This window comes from Dipodomys merriami, unplaced genomic scaffold, assembly GCF_024711535.1.
Source record: "Dipodomys merriami isolate MVZ:Mamm:240054 unplaced genomic scaffold, mDipMer1.0.p SCAF_12, whole genome shotgun sequence".
NCBI classification, from domain to species: domain Eukaryota; kingdom Metazoa; phylum Chordata; class Mammalia; order Rodentia; family Heteromyidae; genus Dipodomys; species Dipodomys merriami.
In genome coordinates, this window is record NW_027202493.1 from 38,922,894 (window position 1) to 38,938,023 (window position 15,130).

The following is a 15,130-nucleotide window of genomic DNA, read 5'->3' on the forward strand; positions in this document are numbered from 1 at the left end:
CTTACCTCCAGTTAACCACCAAAAGGCTGGAAGTGGAGCTGTGGCTTAAATGGTAGCCTTGAACATAGAAGCTCAGGGACAGCACCTAAACCTTGAGTTCAAACCAGGAAGGAAGGAAGGAAGGAAGGATAAGCTTGAGAGTAAACAGCTCGTTTTGAACCTTTTGTGGCTGTGACACTGGATGAGTCACTTACCCTGAGCCTCAGTTTCTTCATCTGTCAGCCCTGGTGACAATAACACCTGTCAAGATAATGAAGGAGCAAGATGACCTTCAAGGAGAGCCTGTCACTGTGCTTGTCAAACAGTAGGATCTTCATAAGGGACCTTTTCTCTGCCAGATACTTATTCCTAGACTAAAAGTAAACCTCCTGTTCACTGGTTTCCAGTCGGGCATTCAGAGCTTGGGACAGAGCTCAGCCCAGCCCACAACAAGGAGGAGTTGTGGGGCAGCAGGGACATATTTTTGGCCAACTGGTGGCCTTTCTGGATACCTCCTGAGTCACACCCTGTACTGGACTGCCCCTCTGCACAAGGCTGCTGCTGGAATCTGTGAAAAGATTTGCTGCTCTAGTTTGCAAAAATAGTAGTGCTTGACTTGGAGAGTTTGGGGGGAAGAGGGCAGCCAGATGTTTCCCCAGAAAGTTGGGAGGTCCCCCACAACCCAGCCTCCTACTGATCAGAGCTGCTGCTCCAGCCACACACCCTCCCTGCCCCCACCCAGGGACATCTGGTTCCAATCTCCTCCAGATGCTGTGGCCACGCTATTTTATGGCCAATCACCTCAGCTCTGCTTCCTGAATCCAGGCTTCCCTCCATTTCAGGGGATGGCCCCCTCTTTGTCCCTTTTCTTGGTCCCGAGTCACCTCTTTTTTCTAACATGAAGAAGAGATGCATACCAAAGCTAGAAGAAATTGGCTTTTGGTCCTCAGAGCTGGCGCCTTCTCTCCTTCTGATTTTTGGTAGACTTGGGCTCTTATTTACCCAGAATTAAAAGCGAAGATGCTAGCCTGCAAGGAAAGAAAAGGGAAGGAAGTCGGGATACACAACAGAGCACAGGAGAATGTGGGAGTTGTGTATGTGTGGACGAACACACGTGTGCAGCCATGTGTTTGTGTTGGGTTTGTCTGTGTGTTAGAGCCTGCACAGTAGAGCCCCCCCCCACACACACACCTGTAACCTGGAGCTTTACTCTGACCTTAGCCTTGGTTTCCCTCCCTGCCTGATTGCAGGCAGAGCTAGAGCCACAGTGTACAGTCGTCTGTGGGGCAGGAACTGTCTGGAGCAGCCCAGGCAAGGTACACATGTGTGCACACATGGTGTAAATGTGCATGTGCCTCATACAGGGACCGCTCTCCTTCTACTGGGTCAGATTAGACACCAGGTCAGACTGCAGCAGATGCCCTGACCCTGCTTTATCTGACTGGTGCTTTGTGCAGTCCATACTGGCTGTATGCCAGGAGTGGCCATCTGGACAGAGGACGGAGAAGCAGGCTGTCTGGTGGAAGCTATAGCAGCTTCCCCCACCCCAAGCAACATACACCTTTGTTCTCTGCTCTTAGCGCCATTAGAAGACCTTGAGAGCCAGTCCCACTTCCCAAGAAACCCAGAAGGTCTCTGAAGAAAACTGAACCCATTCCCCCTGGAGCATTCTGGAAAACCAGACCACCCAGAGACAGGAGGAGGACCCCAGAGTCATTCCCCATCCTTGGAACCATGAGCTCAAGTGCTACCCACTACTTTAAAACAAGCCTCCGTGGCATGTGTGACTCCACAGCACCCCCTGGCGATATCCCGGAATTAGATCTCACTTAGCTAGAAGAGGAACCCCCCCCCCCCAAGAGGGTCACCACTTCTGAGAAAGGACCTGCCTGTGTCTAGCTGCAGGGTGGCCCCTGACATATGCCTGGGGAGGAAGGCACAGAGCATTCAAAGACTTGCTTCTGAATTGGTGTGAACATGGGCCAGGCTGTTGATTTCTTTGTGCCTCAGCTCTTCCATCTGCCAGATAGGAATACTACCTGACAAGGGCCACTGTATGGACTAACAGGGTGGATCAGTATGGAAGCATCAGTCTGTGTCTGCACAGTAGGCCCTCAGGAAGTGGTTGCTGCCCTTCAGCTTTCCTTCCTATCCCAAAGAGGCCATGCTTCACAGTCTGACAGTCTGACACATGTGAACTTGGCATTGACTCAGACTGTGTTGGTAAGGTACCTCTGGCTATTCTGGAGCGTTTCCACTCCAGCTGAGGGCCATTTTAATAAGCCCATAATAATAGATGCAGAGGTGACTCAGATCTACAACAGAGGAGCACTGCTGGGGGAGGGGACACTGGCTCTTGGGTGGGAAATCCAGTGGCATCTGAGTCTGAGGCATGACAGCCTGCAGTAGTGTGTAGGACCCTCACAGGCATCTAGGGACCACCAAAGACCCCTCCTAAGCTGTGGCTCTAGACTCTGAGCCCAGTCACCCACAGCAGGAGTTGGGTTCACACTAGGAGCCAGATGCCTTGCCCTGGGCATCCTCCCTTGAGCTCCTGTATAGACTGTGCAACTCACCCCCTCCTCCCTTCCCCAGGCCAGAGGTGCTGCTGTCACCTCAGTGCCTGTGACCCAATACCCCAAAATTGTATTTCTCTGCTGGTACCAGGGTTTGAGCTCAGGCCCCCCTGCTCAATCAGCGTGCTTACTGGTGCTCTACCACTTGAGCCATGCCTCTAGCCTGGCATTTTTTGCTGGCTATTTTGGAGATTGAATCTCATAGGCTTTCTGCCTGGGATGACTTTGAACCTCCATCCTCCAGATGTGGGTCTCCTGAGTAGCTAGGATTGTAAGCATGAGCCCCAGCCCCAAGTTCATGTGTTGAAACCCTAACCTCACCGTGATGGTGTGAGGAGGGTGGCCTTGGCGAAGTGCCAGGTCATGAGTGTAGAGCCCTCACAAATGTGATGAGAGCCCTCATGAAAGAAGCAGAGGGAGTCTGTTCAGCCCTTCTACCCTGTGGGGACACAGGGAGAAAATGCCTACCTATGCGTACAGGTGGGTCCTCTTCAGACACTTCATCTTGAACTTGTTCATCTCCAGACCTATCAGAGAAATTTTCTGTTTTTCCTAAGTCATCAGCCTGCGGTATTTTGTTATAGCAGCCTGAATGCATCAACACAGACAAGACCTTCAGGCCATGTGGTTTATTGGTACATATTGCAAGCACAGCATAGGCGGGGCAAGTCCCCACCTGGGGAGGACACCAGAGCCAGGGGAAGGACAGCAGCTGCTCAACGGCACTGCTGTCAGCACAGGGAGAAGGGCCTGGGGGCTGCCTCCTCTTCTCCACACTCTCCCAGAGCCCCAGACCTCCTGGCCCACCCCAACGAGACAGCTGACTGACAACCAGCCATCCACCTGTCTGTAGTCCACCAGTGTGTGGCCTGTTGGTCTGCCCGACCTTCTGTCCTTCTTCACAGAACTCCAGCTGCTTGTGCCTTGTCCCTATCATCTCTGGGAAAGTCACTGTGAGGACTGCTCTTCACTGGCTCCAGTCCTCACCCATGTCTCCAACTACTTTGGCTTGCCCTGGGGACCACCCCCATGACCCGTATGACAGTAGGAACAAGATAAAAACACAGGGAACCAAGGGAGGGCTTTATCAAGAACTCCCCAGGCAGTGGTCACGAGAGCAGAGAGGGCCAGTGTGCTGGCCAAGGTGCCAGAAGCAGAGCGCCCACAGTGCAGCTCACACAGGGTCATGGAGCAGTCAGCACAGTGGCAGGTGGGGTACTAGCGTTCCCCTCTGTCCCCTAGTTCTAAGTCAGGCCCCATCAAGGCATGAGGCAGCTCATTCCTGCTGAGGAAGGGGTCTCAGGGGTGTCCCGCCCCCTCCTCGACCCCAGCAACTGCTGCTCCAGGCCCCCCAAGGCTGCTGCTCCAGCTCCCACACAATCTGAGCAAGGAAGGTTTGCTGGGGAATGATTATCTCCAGGTAGATGAACAGGAAAACCCCAAGAGCCCACAGGCTCCCAAGGCCAGAAAGACGAAAGAGGGCCTCTTTCTCCACATCAGTGGGCAGACATCAGTGGGGCTAACGGAGGGAGGGGGAAGGGATAGCTCTCCCCTGCAGGGCACAGGCTCTTGGGGTAAGGAGCAGCCAGGGAGTGAGAGCAGTGCAGGTGACTATTTATAGAGGGAGGGTCCTGGCCTGGAGTGGGAAACCCCCAGGCCCAACTCAGCAGGGAGGGGGCTTCCTGGGGTGGCCCTGAGTGGGGTAGGTGGGGCTAAGGAAGAGATGCCCCACAGCTCTCTGTCTCCATGGAAACAGCCAGGCTACATGTGGGCTTTGGCCCAGAGAGGCTTCTTGGGAGAGCCCGGGAGGTGGGTAGGATTCTGGGAGGTGGAGGCCCGGATGAGTCATGAAAGGGAGAGGGAAACCGGAGGAAGGGAGAATTCTCTGGAAATGCAGCCCACCTGCCAACCTACTGAGGCTGGAAAGCCCTCCCAAGTCCACGGGGCCTGGATTGGGCCACCCTAATAAAGAGGACCGCCATCTGTTGCCTCTATTGCCAAAGGGAGAGGGGTGGACAGACAGAGTGGAGAGCAGGGGGCAGGGGAGAGAAAGCCAGCTCCCTGAACCTAAGCCACCCATCTCTACCCTCTCATCTCTCCCTAGCTCCCCAGCTCCCCAGGAGTCCCTAGCGGCCCACACTGATATTGCAGGTCTTGCAGCTGGGGTCTTTCTTGGCATCGGCAGTGGACAGGCTCATGAGCTGATGCCCACTGATCTCCCCCAGGGTGCCCAGGGACAGGTCGACCGGCTCGGTGTAGATTATCTCCAGGATGAGGTCCTGGGCATGGCGGAAGACTAGCTCCCCATCCTCCACACTGCAGGTCAGGAACTTGTTGCAGGCAATGTCCAGGAGGGGCAGGCGGTCACGGCAGAAGCGGTCCCCCAAGGAGCCCTTGGGTGCCAGAACCAGGATGGCATAGTGGTAGGCGGTGTACATACAGTAGAAGTCTGCAAAGTAGAGGTTGGTGCTGGGGTTGAAGAGGCGCTGGGCGGGGATCTGGAAGCGCCAGCGGCCATAGGGGGAGTCCTGGGGGGGCTGGCCAGTGTTGAACTCGGTGTTGCAGCTGAAGAACACACCGTGGAGCATGCCGCTGGTGGGGGAGCCGTGGCTGCCACTGTTGTCCTTCAGGTAGGGCTGAAGCATGTTCCCACAGTGGGTCCTGCTTGCCAGGAAGAAATGCCAAAAGGAAGCAGGGTGGGGAGAATGGCACGAATTAGCTCGGCTGGGGCTTGGCTGCTGTGTGGTTGGGAAGAGTGTGCTGGTTGGACTCCCAGCACCCCCCACCATCCCACTGTCTCCACCAGTTACAAACAGACATGAAATCTTCTCCTACTGTAGCCCTGACCAGACTCTCAGCCTGTGCCATCATCTTCCTATCCAGTAGGGAGCTGGCACACGTAGGTGTTCTGTCTCTTTCTGACTGATCAGGGAGCTCAAACCAGACCATTGCCTGTGTTTTTCTTACAAAAATACTAAAGATCCTTGAGGTCCTTACTGCCCTGGGGCATGGGGTCCAGATTCTCACCTATAATGATGATAAAGGCAGCTTGCCTTGGCTGGGCTTAGAAGGACATAGATTTGAAGCAGTGTGGGCCGGCATGGGGGTGAGTGGGCGGGCCAGCCCTAGACCCCTCACTGTTGCTTGATCCTGGCTGCCTGAGTGATGACAAGCTTGCTGGCTCAGCTGATCAACTAAGGCTCACAGCGACCTCAGGCTGCTCATCTGCAGGCTCAGGGTGCGGGATAGGATGCTTAATTTTCAAACACTGAGAAGCTCTTCCCCTCCCCCACCCCACAGAAATCACACACAGGTAACTAAGACTGAGGCTGCTCTGGTGGGACCATCAAGGTAGGACCCACCAAGCCCCTCCGTCAGTACCTCAGCAGTTCCCTAAAGGATTCCCCATGATGCCTTCGGGCTCCTCAGCCCCCAACTTGGAAAACAGTGATTTCCCCAATGTTCCCTGAACTCTGAAGCTCTTATTTTGCCTTCTCCTTACTAATTCCCCTGTGTTCCTGGTCCTGAAATGAAAAGACAGCTGACGCCAGTGAAGGAACTATCCCAGAGGGAGATCAAGCAAAAACCTCAGTCACCTGGGCTTGCCAGCATAGTGCTCGGCCAGGTGATCCTGCTCCAGAGCACCCACCTTTCCTGAGCCCAATCCCAGAGTATCAGTCCCTTCTGAATCAACTGTGCCGTGAGAGCAGAGGGAGTCCAGGGGAGAGGGTCCGGTGGTCCACAGCAGTGGTGACCTCAGACGGCCAGGGCAGGGGGAGGGAGAGCTGCGGGAGACAGGAGCAGCCTGGAAGCCTGCGTTGCCATACCTGGCATGCTGGAAGTACTCCTTGTGATGGTTGCGGTAGAAGACGGAGAAGCGCAGCATTCGTCCAGCGATCTGCTCAGCTTTCTCCTGCAGCTGGGCCAGGTGCTCCTTAGCATAATCTGCAAGAGTCCGGGAGGACGAGGTGAGCCAAGACCAGCTGCAGGGTCACCAACTCTTCCCCCCGTCACGTCCACTGTGCCTTGCTGGTCAACCTCTGTCCTCGGGAGCAGTCAAGGAGGGGGATAAGAGCTAGCTCCTACAACAGCTTGGGCTCAGATGGGCACAAGCCAGCTGGCACTGGCTGGCAACATGGAGAGTTTCATGCTGTCTGTCCTCATCACCTCTGTGTCCTCATTGCTAGAGGTTCAGAGCTCCCTGAATCCGGAGGGCTATCATCCCATGCCATTGTCCTGTGGAAAGAAGCTAAGTAGGAAAAAGGACTTGAATCGGGGGATGGGAAGAAAGCAAGGTCCTTGGGGGAGGGTGTCTCAAATGCAGCAGGTCCCCCCCCCCACACACACACTGCATGAAAGCCAGTTATAATTACAGAGGTGGTCTTGTGGAGAACAGAGCCTGGGCCCACAGAGCATGTGAATGTTTAAGTGGACGCAGGCCTGCGGTGCTGGGTGCTGTGCTTGGGCCTTTCAGGACAAACAGGGAAGGGTTGCCACCAAGATGGGAAAATTGGCCCCCTGCTGCTAGATTCGACAGCCTCTTGGTAAAATTAGGCAAGGGTGCCCTTTGCTCATTGTAGATGCGTCCCTGATTGGGCACTCGATTTGGCAAGAGGAGCACAGACTGGACTGCAGCCATTTTCAGCTCCCCAGTTAGACTTAAATGCTCACTGCTTATTCCGTTCTTGGGGCAAAACAGGAAGCCTCTCTCACAAGGGCCAGGAATATCTCCCGAAAGTCAGATTCGTGGCAGCTCAAGGAGATTTGGGCATAGAGCTTGGCAGAAGAGGGAGTCAGCCGCCTCAGATGCCTGAGGGCAGAGAATGTTCCCTGTCCCTTAGTTGGGACAGAGAGCAATCTGGAGCAGTTCTCACATGGATGCCAAAGGGAAGGAAAGTTATGGGGCAGATCCTGGGTCATCTGTGAGGAAGCACACACAAGGCTGGTGTTGGGTCCCGCTGAAATCTGTAAGCTAGGCTCCGCAGAAAGAGCTTGCAAGGCCATCCAGTGGGGGCCATTTTGCCAGGCTAAGGAGAGACTCAGGACTAGCGAGGCACAGCCGTTCCAAAAAGAGACCGCTGACAGGGGGCACAGAAATGGAGGGACAAAGAGTGAACAAATGCAGCTGTGAGTCTCACTAGACACTATGTTGAAAATGAACTATATAACTTGTGGGTGGGGATGGGAGAGAATAAGGGCAGAGATGACACTGTCCAAAAAGAAATATAGTCTTTACCTGACATGTAACCATAACCTCTTTGTCCATCACCTTTATGATAACAATAAAAAATGCTTTTAAAGAGACCACTGACCACTGAGGAAAAAAAATGTGGTCTCTGTATACTATGGAAAGAAATTCTGGCACAGATTACAGTAACTCATGCACCTTGAGATATTATGCTAAAAGAAATAAGCCAGTCACAAAAAGGCCAAATGCTGGATAATTCCACTTAGGCAAGGCACCTACAGTAGACTAAATCCTAGACAGAAAGTAGGATGCGGTTGCCTGGGCTTGGGGGAGGGGAAAGGGGGAGTGGTTGTTTAATGAGCATAGAGTTTCGGTTTTGCAAGATGGAAAAGTCATGGAAATTAGTTGCATAACAATGTAAATTCATTGAACACTACTGCACCATTTGCCTAGTAGTTAAGAGCTGCAGGATGCTAGTGGCCACCCTTGTCACCTTAGCTACTCAGGAGGGTGAGATTGAGGATCTTGGCTTAGAGCCATCCCTAACCCGTCTTCCCCCACTCCAATAGGAAAGTCCCTGAGATTCTTATCTCCAATTAACCACACACACACACACACACACACACAGACAGACAGAAAAAGCTGGAACCTTAAGCTGTGGCTTAAGTGGTCAAGCACCATCTTTGTGCATAAAAGCTAAGGGACAGCCCCTAGACAAAAAAGAAAAAAAAAGTAGTTATGGTTGGTTTGTTGTTTTGTACTTGAACTCAAGGCCTGAGCATTATGACTCAGGTGTTTTGTTTTTTGTTTTTTGTTTTTTTGTTTTTTCTTTTTTGCTCAAGGCTAGCACTTTATCACTTGAGCCACAACTCCACTTCTGGCTTTACTGTGGTTAATTAGAGCTAAGAGTCTCACAGACTTACCTGCCTGTGCTGGCTTTGAATCATGATCCTCAAATCTTAACCTACAGAGTAGCTAAGATTATAGGCGTGAACTACTAGCACCTGGCCAAGGATAGATTTTTATCTTAGGTCTGTTTTGTTTTGCCACATGTTTTTAAAATATGTTTGGCTCAAGCCAGAAAAGTAAGTTCATCCCTTTTTGAAGATGGTATTGCCAATGTATAGAATCTGATCTATCTTTTGTTAGAAAAAAGAGCTCTTTCTGAGGGTGGGGAGTGTCGTGGCCGGTGTGTCTGCCTCAACAATATGCTTAGGTGTTCACGAGTGTTTACTGGGTTAAGATGGCGCCCTTGGGGCTAGGCAGGTGGCTCAGTGGTAGAGTGCTTGCCCCTCATGTATGAGGCCCTGGGTTTGATTCCTCAGCACCACATGAACAGAAAAAGCCAGAAGTGGTGCTGTGGCTTAAGTGGTAGAGTGCTAGACTTGAGCTGAAGAACCCAGGCCCAGCGTTCAGGCCCCATGACCACCACCACCACCACCACCAACAACAACAACAAAAAAGATGGAGCCCTTCATGGTCTAACTCAGCCAGATGTGCCAAGCAAGCAGAACAGCAATGTACTGAAGAGCCTCACCCCCAGTGCAGAACTCCACTGTCTCGCTCCAGCCTGATACCAGGTACTCGCCGTCACTCTGCTTCACCGCCGTCTGCACAGCCACACTGTATTCTGTACGGGGGCTCAGGAACCAATGACCTCTCACCGTCATGGGTAGCGGCACTGCCTTGGCCACAAGCTTGGTAGGGACATCCTGGGAAATGGGGTACAGACCGAGAGCCAAGAGTCAATCTGGAGGTTACCCCAACCAGTGTTCTCCCAGAATCCTGACTCCTCATATGGTCCCCTCTTCTTTCCAAGGAGGAAGAGAGTCTCGGAGACCCAATAGGTCAGTCTCTTGGCCACCATATGCCTACGGAAGCAAGAAGTGGTTTGGGACAGCCACACCACCGGCTCTCTCCAGCTTTCCTCCTCGGCACCCTATTCTCTTAGGAACAGAGGGGGAAAGCCACTTGAGAGGAGGCCACCAAAGTTGAAAGTAGCCAGACCTTCATTTTTTGAGGGAAACTTCGAGAGCTCTGCACACTGCAGTGCCGTCTCCATGGCAACAGCAAATGCTGAGAAGCCAGGGAGGAAAGAAAAATATGCCTTATTCTTTGGGGGGGAGGACTCAGGGGGTGGTGCTGAACATTCACATCACCGTGGCAACTGGCCTGCCAAAAGACACCCGGATCAGGAGAAGCCAGATCCAGAGAGATGGAGGAGCGAGGGTGAGTAACCCACATCAGGCCTGCGTCCTGGGAACCAGCTTCTCCCTACCTCACTACCAGCTGGAGAAGATTCCAGGCTCTCTCCCACCTGCTCCCATACCAGCTGGTAACCCAGGGAAAAGACACACCAGTGAGGACCCTCTCACATTCCTTTTCTAGACCAGTAGGCAGGTAAGGGGCACACAGAATGACAAGAACATCGAGTATCCAGCACAAAAGGTCTCACCCCTGTCCGAGGACCATGTTGCTCATCTGGTCGGCAAGGATGCTACGTTCTGTACCTGTTAGAACTTGCGACATCACCCCTAGGAGTGATAGCATCTTCCCCATCTCACCTACCAGGCACTCTGCCCCTGTCAGAAGTCCCAGTCCTGATGCTTATAAAAGCATTCGCGCTGTACTAGGCATCATGCCAAGCACCACATACACATTACTCATGAAATCCTCCCAACAAGCCCACAAGGCTAGGTGTGATTATTTCCTTTTTACCAGAAAGAAGCTCAGGCTCAGAGAAGTCATTTTCCTAAGATGACTCAATGAGAAAACCAGGCCCCCAAATCGGCCCCAACTTCTCCTAAGTGGTTCATCATCCTGCCTCCTTCTGGCACAGCAGCTGGGGACAGGCGCCAGGCGCGCTCTTCCTTACCCGGTGCTTGAACTTGTTGGAATTCTTGTTCTCCTTCTTGTTGAGGTCAATGAAGTAGTGGGTGACTCTCTCCAGGTCACTGTCCTCCATGGCCCAGGAGATGCGGAAGGAATCGCAAGTGATGTTGTTGATCTCAATGCTGTGGGGGGTGGACAGTAGCTCCATGCTCCCCTCCGGTTTGGCTCCTGTGGGGATTGAGAGTCAGAGGAAGGGATCAGCACCTCCCTCCCACCGCAGAACTTTCTGGAATGTGCTACTCCCAGCATGCCTTTTGAGCTAGAACCTTCAGCACCCCCATCAAATGCACCTGCCTGTTAAATTGGAAAAGACAGCAGGTAGACTGGAGGGGAAGGGCGGGAGGTAGGGTGGGGTCTTTCCTATGGGACTCTGCACTCTCCTTGGAGGGTCCACGTAGCAGATGGCACCTGACAGGTGGCAAAGGCAGTGGGTATGCTGTGAACGTTGGGCAGGGACAGATTTGCAGCAGATGGGGCTGAGGAGGGAGGGCCCCTCAGCCAGCAGGCGTGAAAAGAGAAAGGTGGGGGTGGAGGGGCTGGGTGGGAGGTGGAGGCCTGGCAGGAAGCACCTGCTGAGGGGCTGAGGCACGTGGAGGGAAGGAGGTGGCAGGCAGTATAGCTCAAAGTCCACAGGTGCCAAGACCCTGGTTCTCAGGTCTCTCTCCTCCCAAGGGAGATCCAGTGAGGGCTGAGAGGACAAGTGCCACATTAGGTGCCAGTGAATGCATTCACGGTGGGAGGGGTGTCATTGGCCTACAGCCGTCTTCAAGCTCTGCGGACCCCTAACTTTTTGGACAGCCACTCAGTCTTCTTTTGCTGATCCTCTCGCTCAATTCTTATATAACTAGTTTTGATATTGATGGCATGTTCTAGTAATCCCACTGACGTTATTTCCCAAAGAGCCTCACTATAGGTTGCTACCGTCATTCTCCCCATTTTACAGATAGGTAGCTGAGACTGGGGATGCTAACATGGCCAAGGCCATACAACCAGCAAATGGTTCATACTCTAGAGGTCAAGATCTTTCCCACCGAGCTAAGGTTGCTGCATCAGAGTATGTGTGTATGTATGTGTATATCTCTGTGTATGCATGTGGCCATACATGGGATATAATGTTTCTGGTGTGAATTTTCTTCATTTAAGCAATTGCGTTTTCCCTCTCTTCCCTCTCCTGCTCCTTTGGTTCTGCTTTGGCATGTGGGTCCCTTCCGGTGTGAAAGGATTATGTTCTGCCATCTTTCTTGCTTGTGTTTACCTATAGCCTGGCTCGCCTGAGCTCCACGGAACCAGTGGGGACGTGGGAGGGGAGATCATAACCGTGGGTGCACTTTCCCCGGGCCTTTAGCCTCAATCCCATGCTTTCCTTCCCCTAGCCCAAAACCCAGCATACTTCATGCTACCTCCTTCTCTCCTCTCTTCTCTTTACCTCTCCTCTTCTTTCCCAGGAGCTAAGGGTAACGTGTGCCTGAGAAGAGCAGGTACTTTATTTATAGCTTCTAGAAGATCCAGCCCACACTTCCCTGTCAATTAAGCCTGCTCTAAAACCTAGCACTTCTAAATGAACCTGTGGGCTGACTGGGTGGCAGGTACGAGGGAAAGCTCTGAGCGATGGCCCTTACCTGCCCCCGGCGTCCTTCGGGTCCTGTTTCATCTTGGCCTCCCACCCTAAAGAGCCAGTGCTCCATGCACAGAGTATCCTATGGTAAGTAAAAGTAGGGGTGCTACTGGGTCCACCCTCAAAATTGGTTTGTAATCCGGGGAACAGGTGTTGAAACAGTGGGGAGCTACCATCACACTAGATCCTGACAAGAAGTTCCAAGGGGGACATATCTGTGCCCCTCACATGCACACACCACACACACACACATACACACGTACCCATATACATGAACACGGACACACTCCCACCTGACTGAGAAGCCCTGAGCAGCCTCCACCCACGTGAATCTGCCCTATGGATGCGTTCTGTCTCTGCCTCAATACCTCCTTTCCTGAGAGTCTTCCTAGAGGTCCAGCAGCTGTAGGCGTGGGGGACGGAGGGCTCTAGGCTCAGGGTGGCTGTGTATCCTTTCCCCTCTCCAGTTCTTGGAGACCCAAGATAACTACCCACCTTCACCCGGGAGAATGACAGGGAGAGAGAGCCAGCCAGGGTGGATCAGGGTGGGCATGGGCCTTGCCTCTCTACGCCCAGATGCCTGGGAAGGGCAGGCTGTGAGGGACAGGTTGAGGCAACACCCTGGAAACGCCCACACTGCCGTGTGAATCTACCCAGGGCAACACAGGCAGGCACACACGCATGCACATGGGAGGGGGTACCCACTCCTGTGCACGCCCCCTCAGACATCCTCACTCCCGGACACCTACGCACGGGGGGCGGGGGCGCCAGGGGCGAAGCTTCTGCCACCTCGCACAGTCTAAGAATGTCCCCCAGTTTTCCCTCTGCAAGCTGTCGCCTTCATGCCAGACCCACACATGTTCATGTCCACGGTCTCACGCCCACCCACACGCATGTGCCCCTCCTCACGAGCCATATTTGGAGAAAAAGAGGAAGCCGCAGGCAGCAACACGTATGTGTGCCACATCCTCAAGGAGGCACGCCAGCCATAGCACAGGCCTGACTGCGCACATATGCACATCCGTGCACACACCAGCCCCCGCCTGGGCTCTCTGCTATTCTCTCTGGAGTCCTCCCCAGACTCAAAGACTCAGACTTTGAAAACATGTTTGTCTCTGGCCAAACTCTGCCAGCCTGATCCTTCACATGCCAACAGGTTTGTGCACCTAAGCAGGTCTGCCCCAGACTCTGGTAACTGCCCACACTTCCCACCCACCCTCCCCATCTTGCCCCAGAGTTGTACCACCCCACATAGAAACCATCTGGTTGCTACCCTCCCTCACATCCACTCCTACTCACATGACAAGTGACATGTCCACCCCCTAAATATACTGCCTCACAGAGTCCCCGCCCACGTATGCCCACAGGCTACTCAGATAAGCGATGCCCCCCCCAAATACACATGTACCTCACGCATGCAAGAAAGCTATGTTCCTAGACATGCCAAAAGCTGGTCAAATCCCTTACAGAGCATCACTGCATGCCGACAGACCTAGCTACGCAAGTAAGTCTCCAGCTTTCTGGCAAGTATGCACATACGTTGTTCACATGGGGCCCCCTTCCCCGTACCCACTCAGAAAGCCATGAGCGTGCCAGAGGGATCGCTCCCCCACCCTCTGTCCCTGTTGGCATCGCTGACTGCAGCAGAATGGTCACGGGGTAACTAACTGTGTCGCCCCGGAGACCAGATCCAGCTGTTAAGCTCTTTGCCAAGGACCTAGGGGTAAGGGAGCAAGGTCGTCAGGCCTGACAACCCAAGTGGGTCCCCAGACAGTGGCAGGACCCCAGCATCCCCAGGTCACAGCCTCTCAGGCTAGACAGCAGGATGGTCTAGGAAGAAGGGTACTCACCTGGCTTTACTGGGCTCTGCAGAGGGAATCCTGGCAGGAAGGAAAGAGAGAGAGAGCTCTCTGTGGATGAGCTCCCCAGGCAGGGGACAGCAGCCGGACGCCTGGGTTACAGGCAGCCGCAAGCGTTTCTTCTTCTCCGGACTGCCAAGGAAGCTGTTTCCATGCCTAGCAGGCAGCTCTTATCTGACTCCGCAGCGACCACTGCCGCCCCCAGTGAGACGAGGTTCCCAGCTGAGCGAGCAAGCACACAGGAGAAGAGAGGCAAGAGCAAATTCAAAGCAGCGTGGAGGAGAGAGAGGCAGGGAAGGCGAGAAAGAACGGGAGAGCCAGACAGAATCTGGCTCCACCAATGGGATCAGTGGCTGCTCAGCGTCAGGTGATAATAAGCAAGCCTGGTCCCTGCTCGCCTGGGCTGAGGGGGCGGGGGAGGGCAGAGGGTCCCCCAGGGAGCTACACAGATGTCCTTGGAGGCAGCAACTGCTACCACCTTTCTCCTATCCTTCCAGGACAAGCTACCCTCAGAAGGGCCTCCAAGATGCCCTCAACTAGGAAATCTCTGACTTGAATGCAACCCCCAAACTTTAGGATGCTGGGAGAGGGGTGGAGCTTATCCCAAGAGCTTGGACCCGTAAATAAGGATTCTGATTGGGGAAAGGGGAAGGAGGCTGTAGAGGGGAAGGGTCCAGATGGGCTGTATGAATGGGTATGGAATGGGGTGGGGGAAGTGGGAGGGGTCCTGTCTTTTCTCTGGGTTCTCTCTAGACAGAGCCTTTCACTGATCTATGGCTCCATTTTCTTACCAACTCTTATCAGGACATACCAGACCGGCAGCCCTGGATAGTCCATATTATCCAGTCAGAATCTCCTAGCCGCTTAGGTGTCTCCTAAGAAACAAGCAGGAGAGAGAAGTTGTATAGTAGTAAAGAATGCACAGCAGCAAGAATGCAGGAGGTGGGAGGACATACGGAGTTTTGAGTGTTCTCATCTCAGCCCACCCTCTGGGATAGAGGAAGCCAAGCCCTGAGCATGT

The 15,130-nt window shown here is 53.5% G+C and overlaps 1 protein-coding gene across 1 annotated transcript; it reads right to left on the reverse strand.

Annotated features, from left to right (window-relative positions):
* Positions 1-3,169: 3,169 nt before the first annotated feature.
* On the reverse strand, positions 3,170-14,669 carry Phyhip (phytanoyl-CoA 2-hydroxylase interacting protein). The gene is made up of 5 exons (XM_070016607.1): positions 14,101-14,669; positions 10,619-10,803; positions 9,281-9,455; positions 6,383-6,500; positions 3,170-5,216 (listed from the first exon to the last, which is right to left on the reverse strand). Exons 2-5 carry the CDS (start codon positions 10,781-10,783, stop codon positions 4,682-4,684), a joined length of 993 nt encoding a protein of 330 aa, XP_069872708.1. The 5' UTR covers positions 10,784-10,803; positions 14,101-14,669; the 3' UTR covers positions 3,170-4,681.
* Between the last annotated feature and the right edge of the window lie 461 nt (positions 14,670-15,130).

What these genes read in the sequence shown, in the direction of transcription:
- Phyhip (XM_070016607.1), bottom strand. Translation starts at nt 10,783, where the DNA reads ATGGAGCTACTGTCCACCCCCCACAGCATTGAGATCAACAACATCACT. An exon ending in AGTGGAGTTCTGCACTGGGG is followed by an intron (nt 6,501 to 9,280) that starts GTGAGGCTCTTC and finishes GGACTCTTGCAG; the next exon opens with ATTATGCTAAGGAGCACCTG. An exon ending in GAGTACTTCCAGCATGCCAG is followed by an intron (nt 5,217 to 6,382) that starts GTATGGCAACGC and finishes CCTGGCAAGCAG; the next exon opens with GACCCACTGTGGGAACATGC.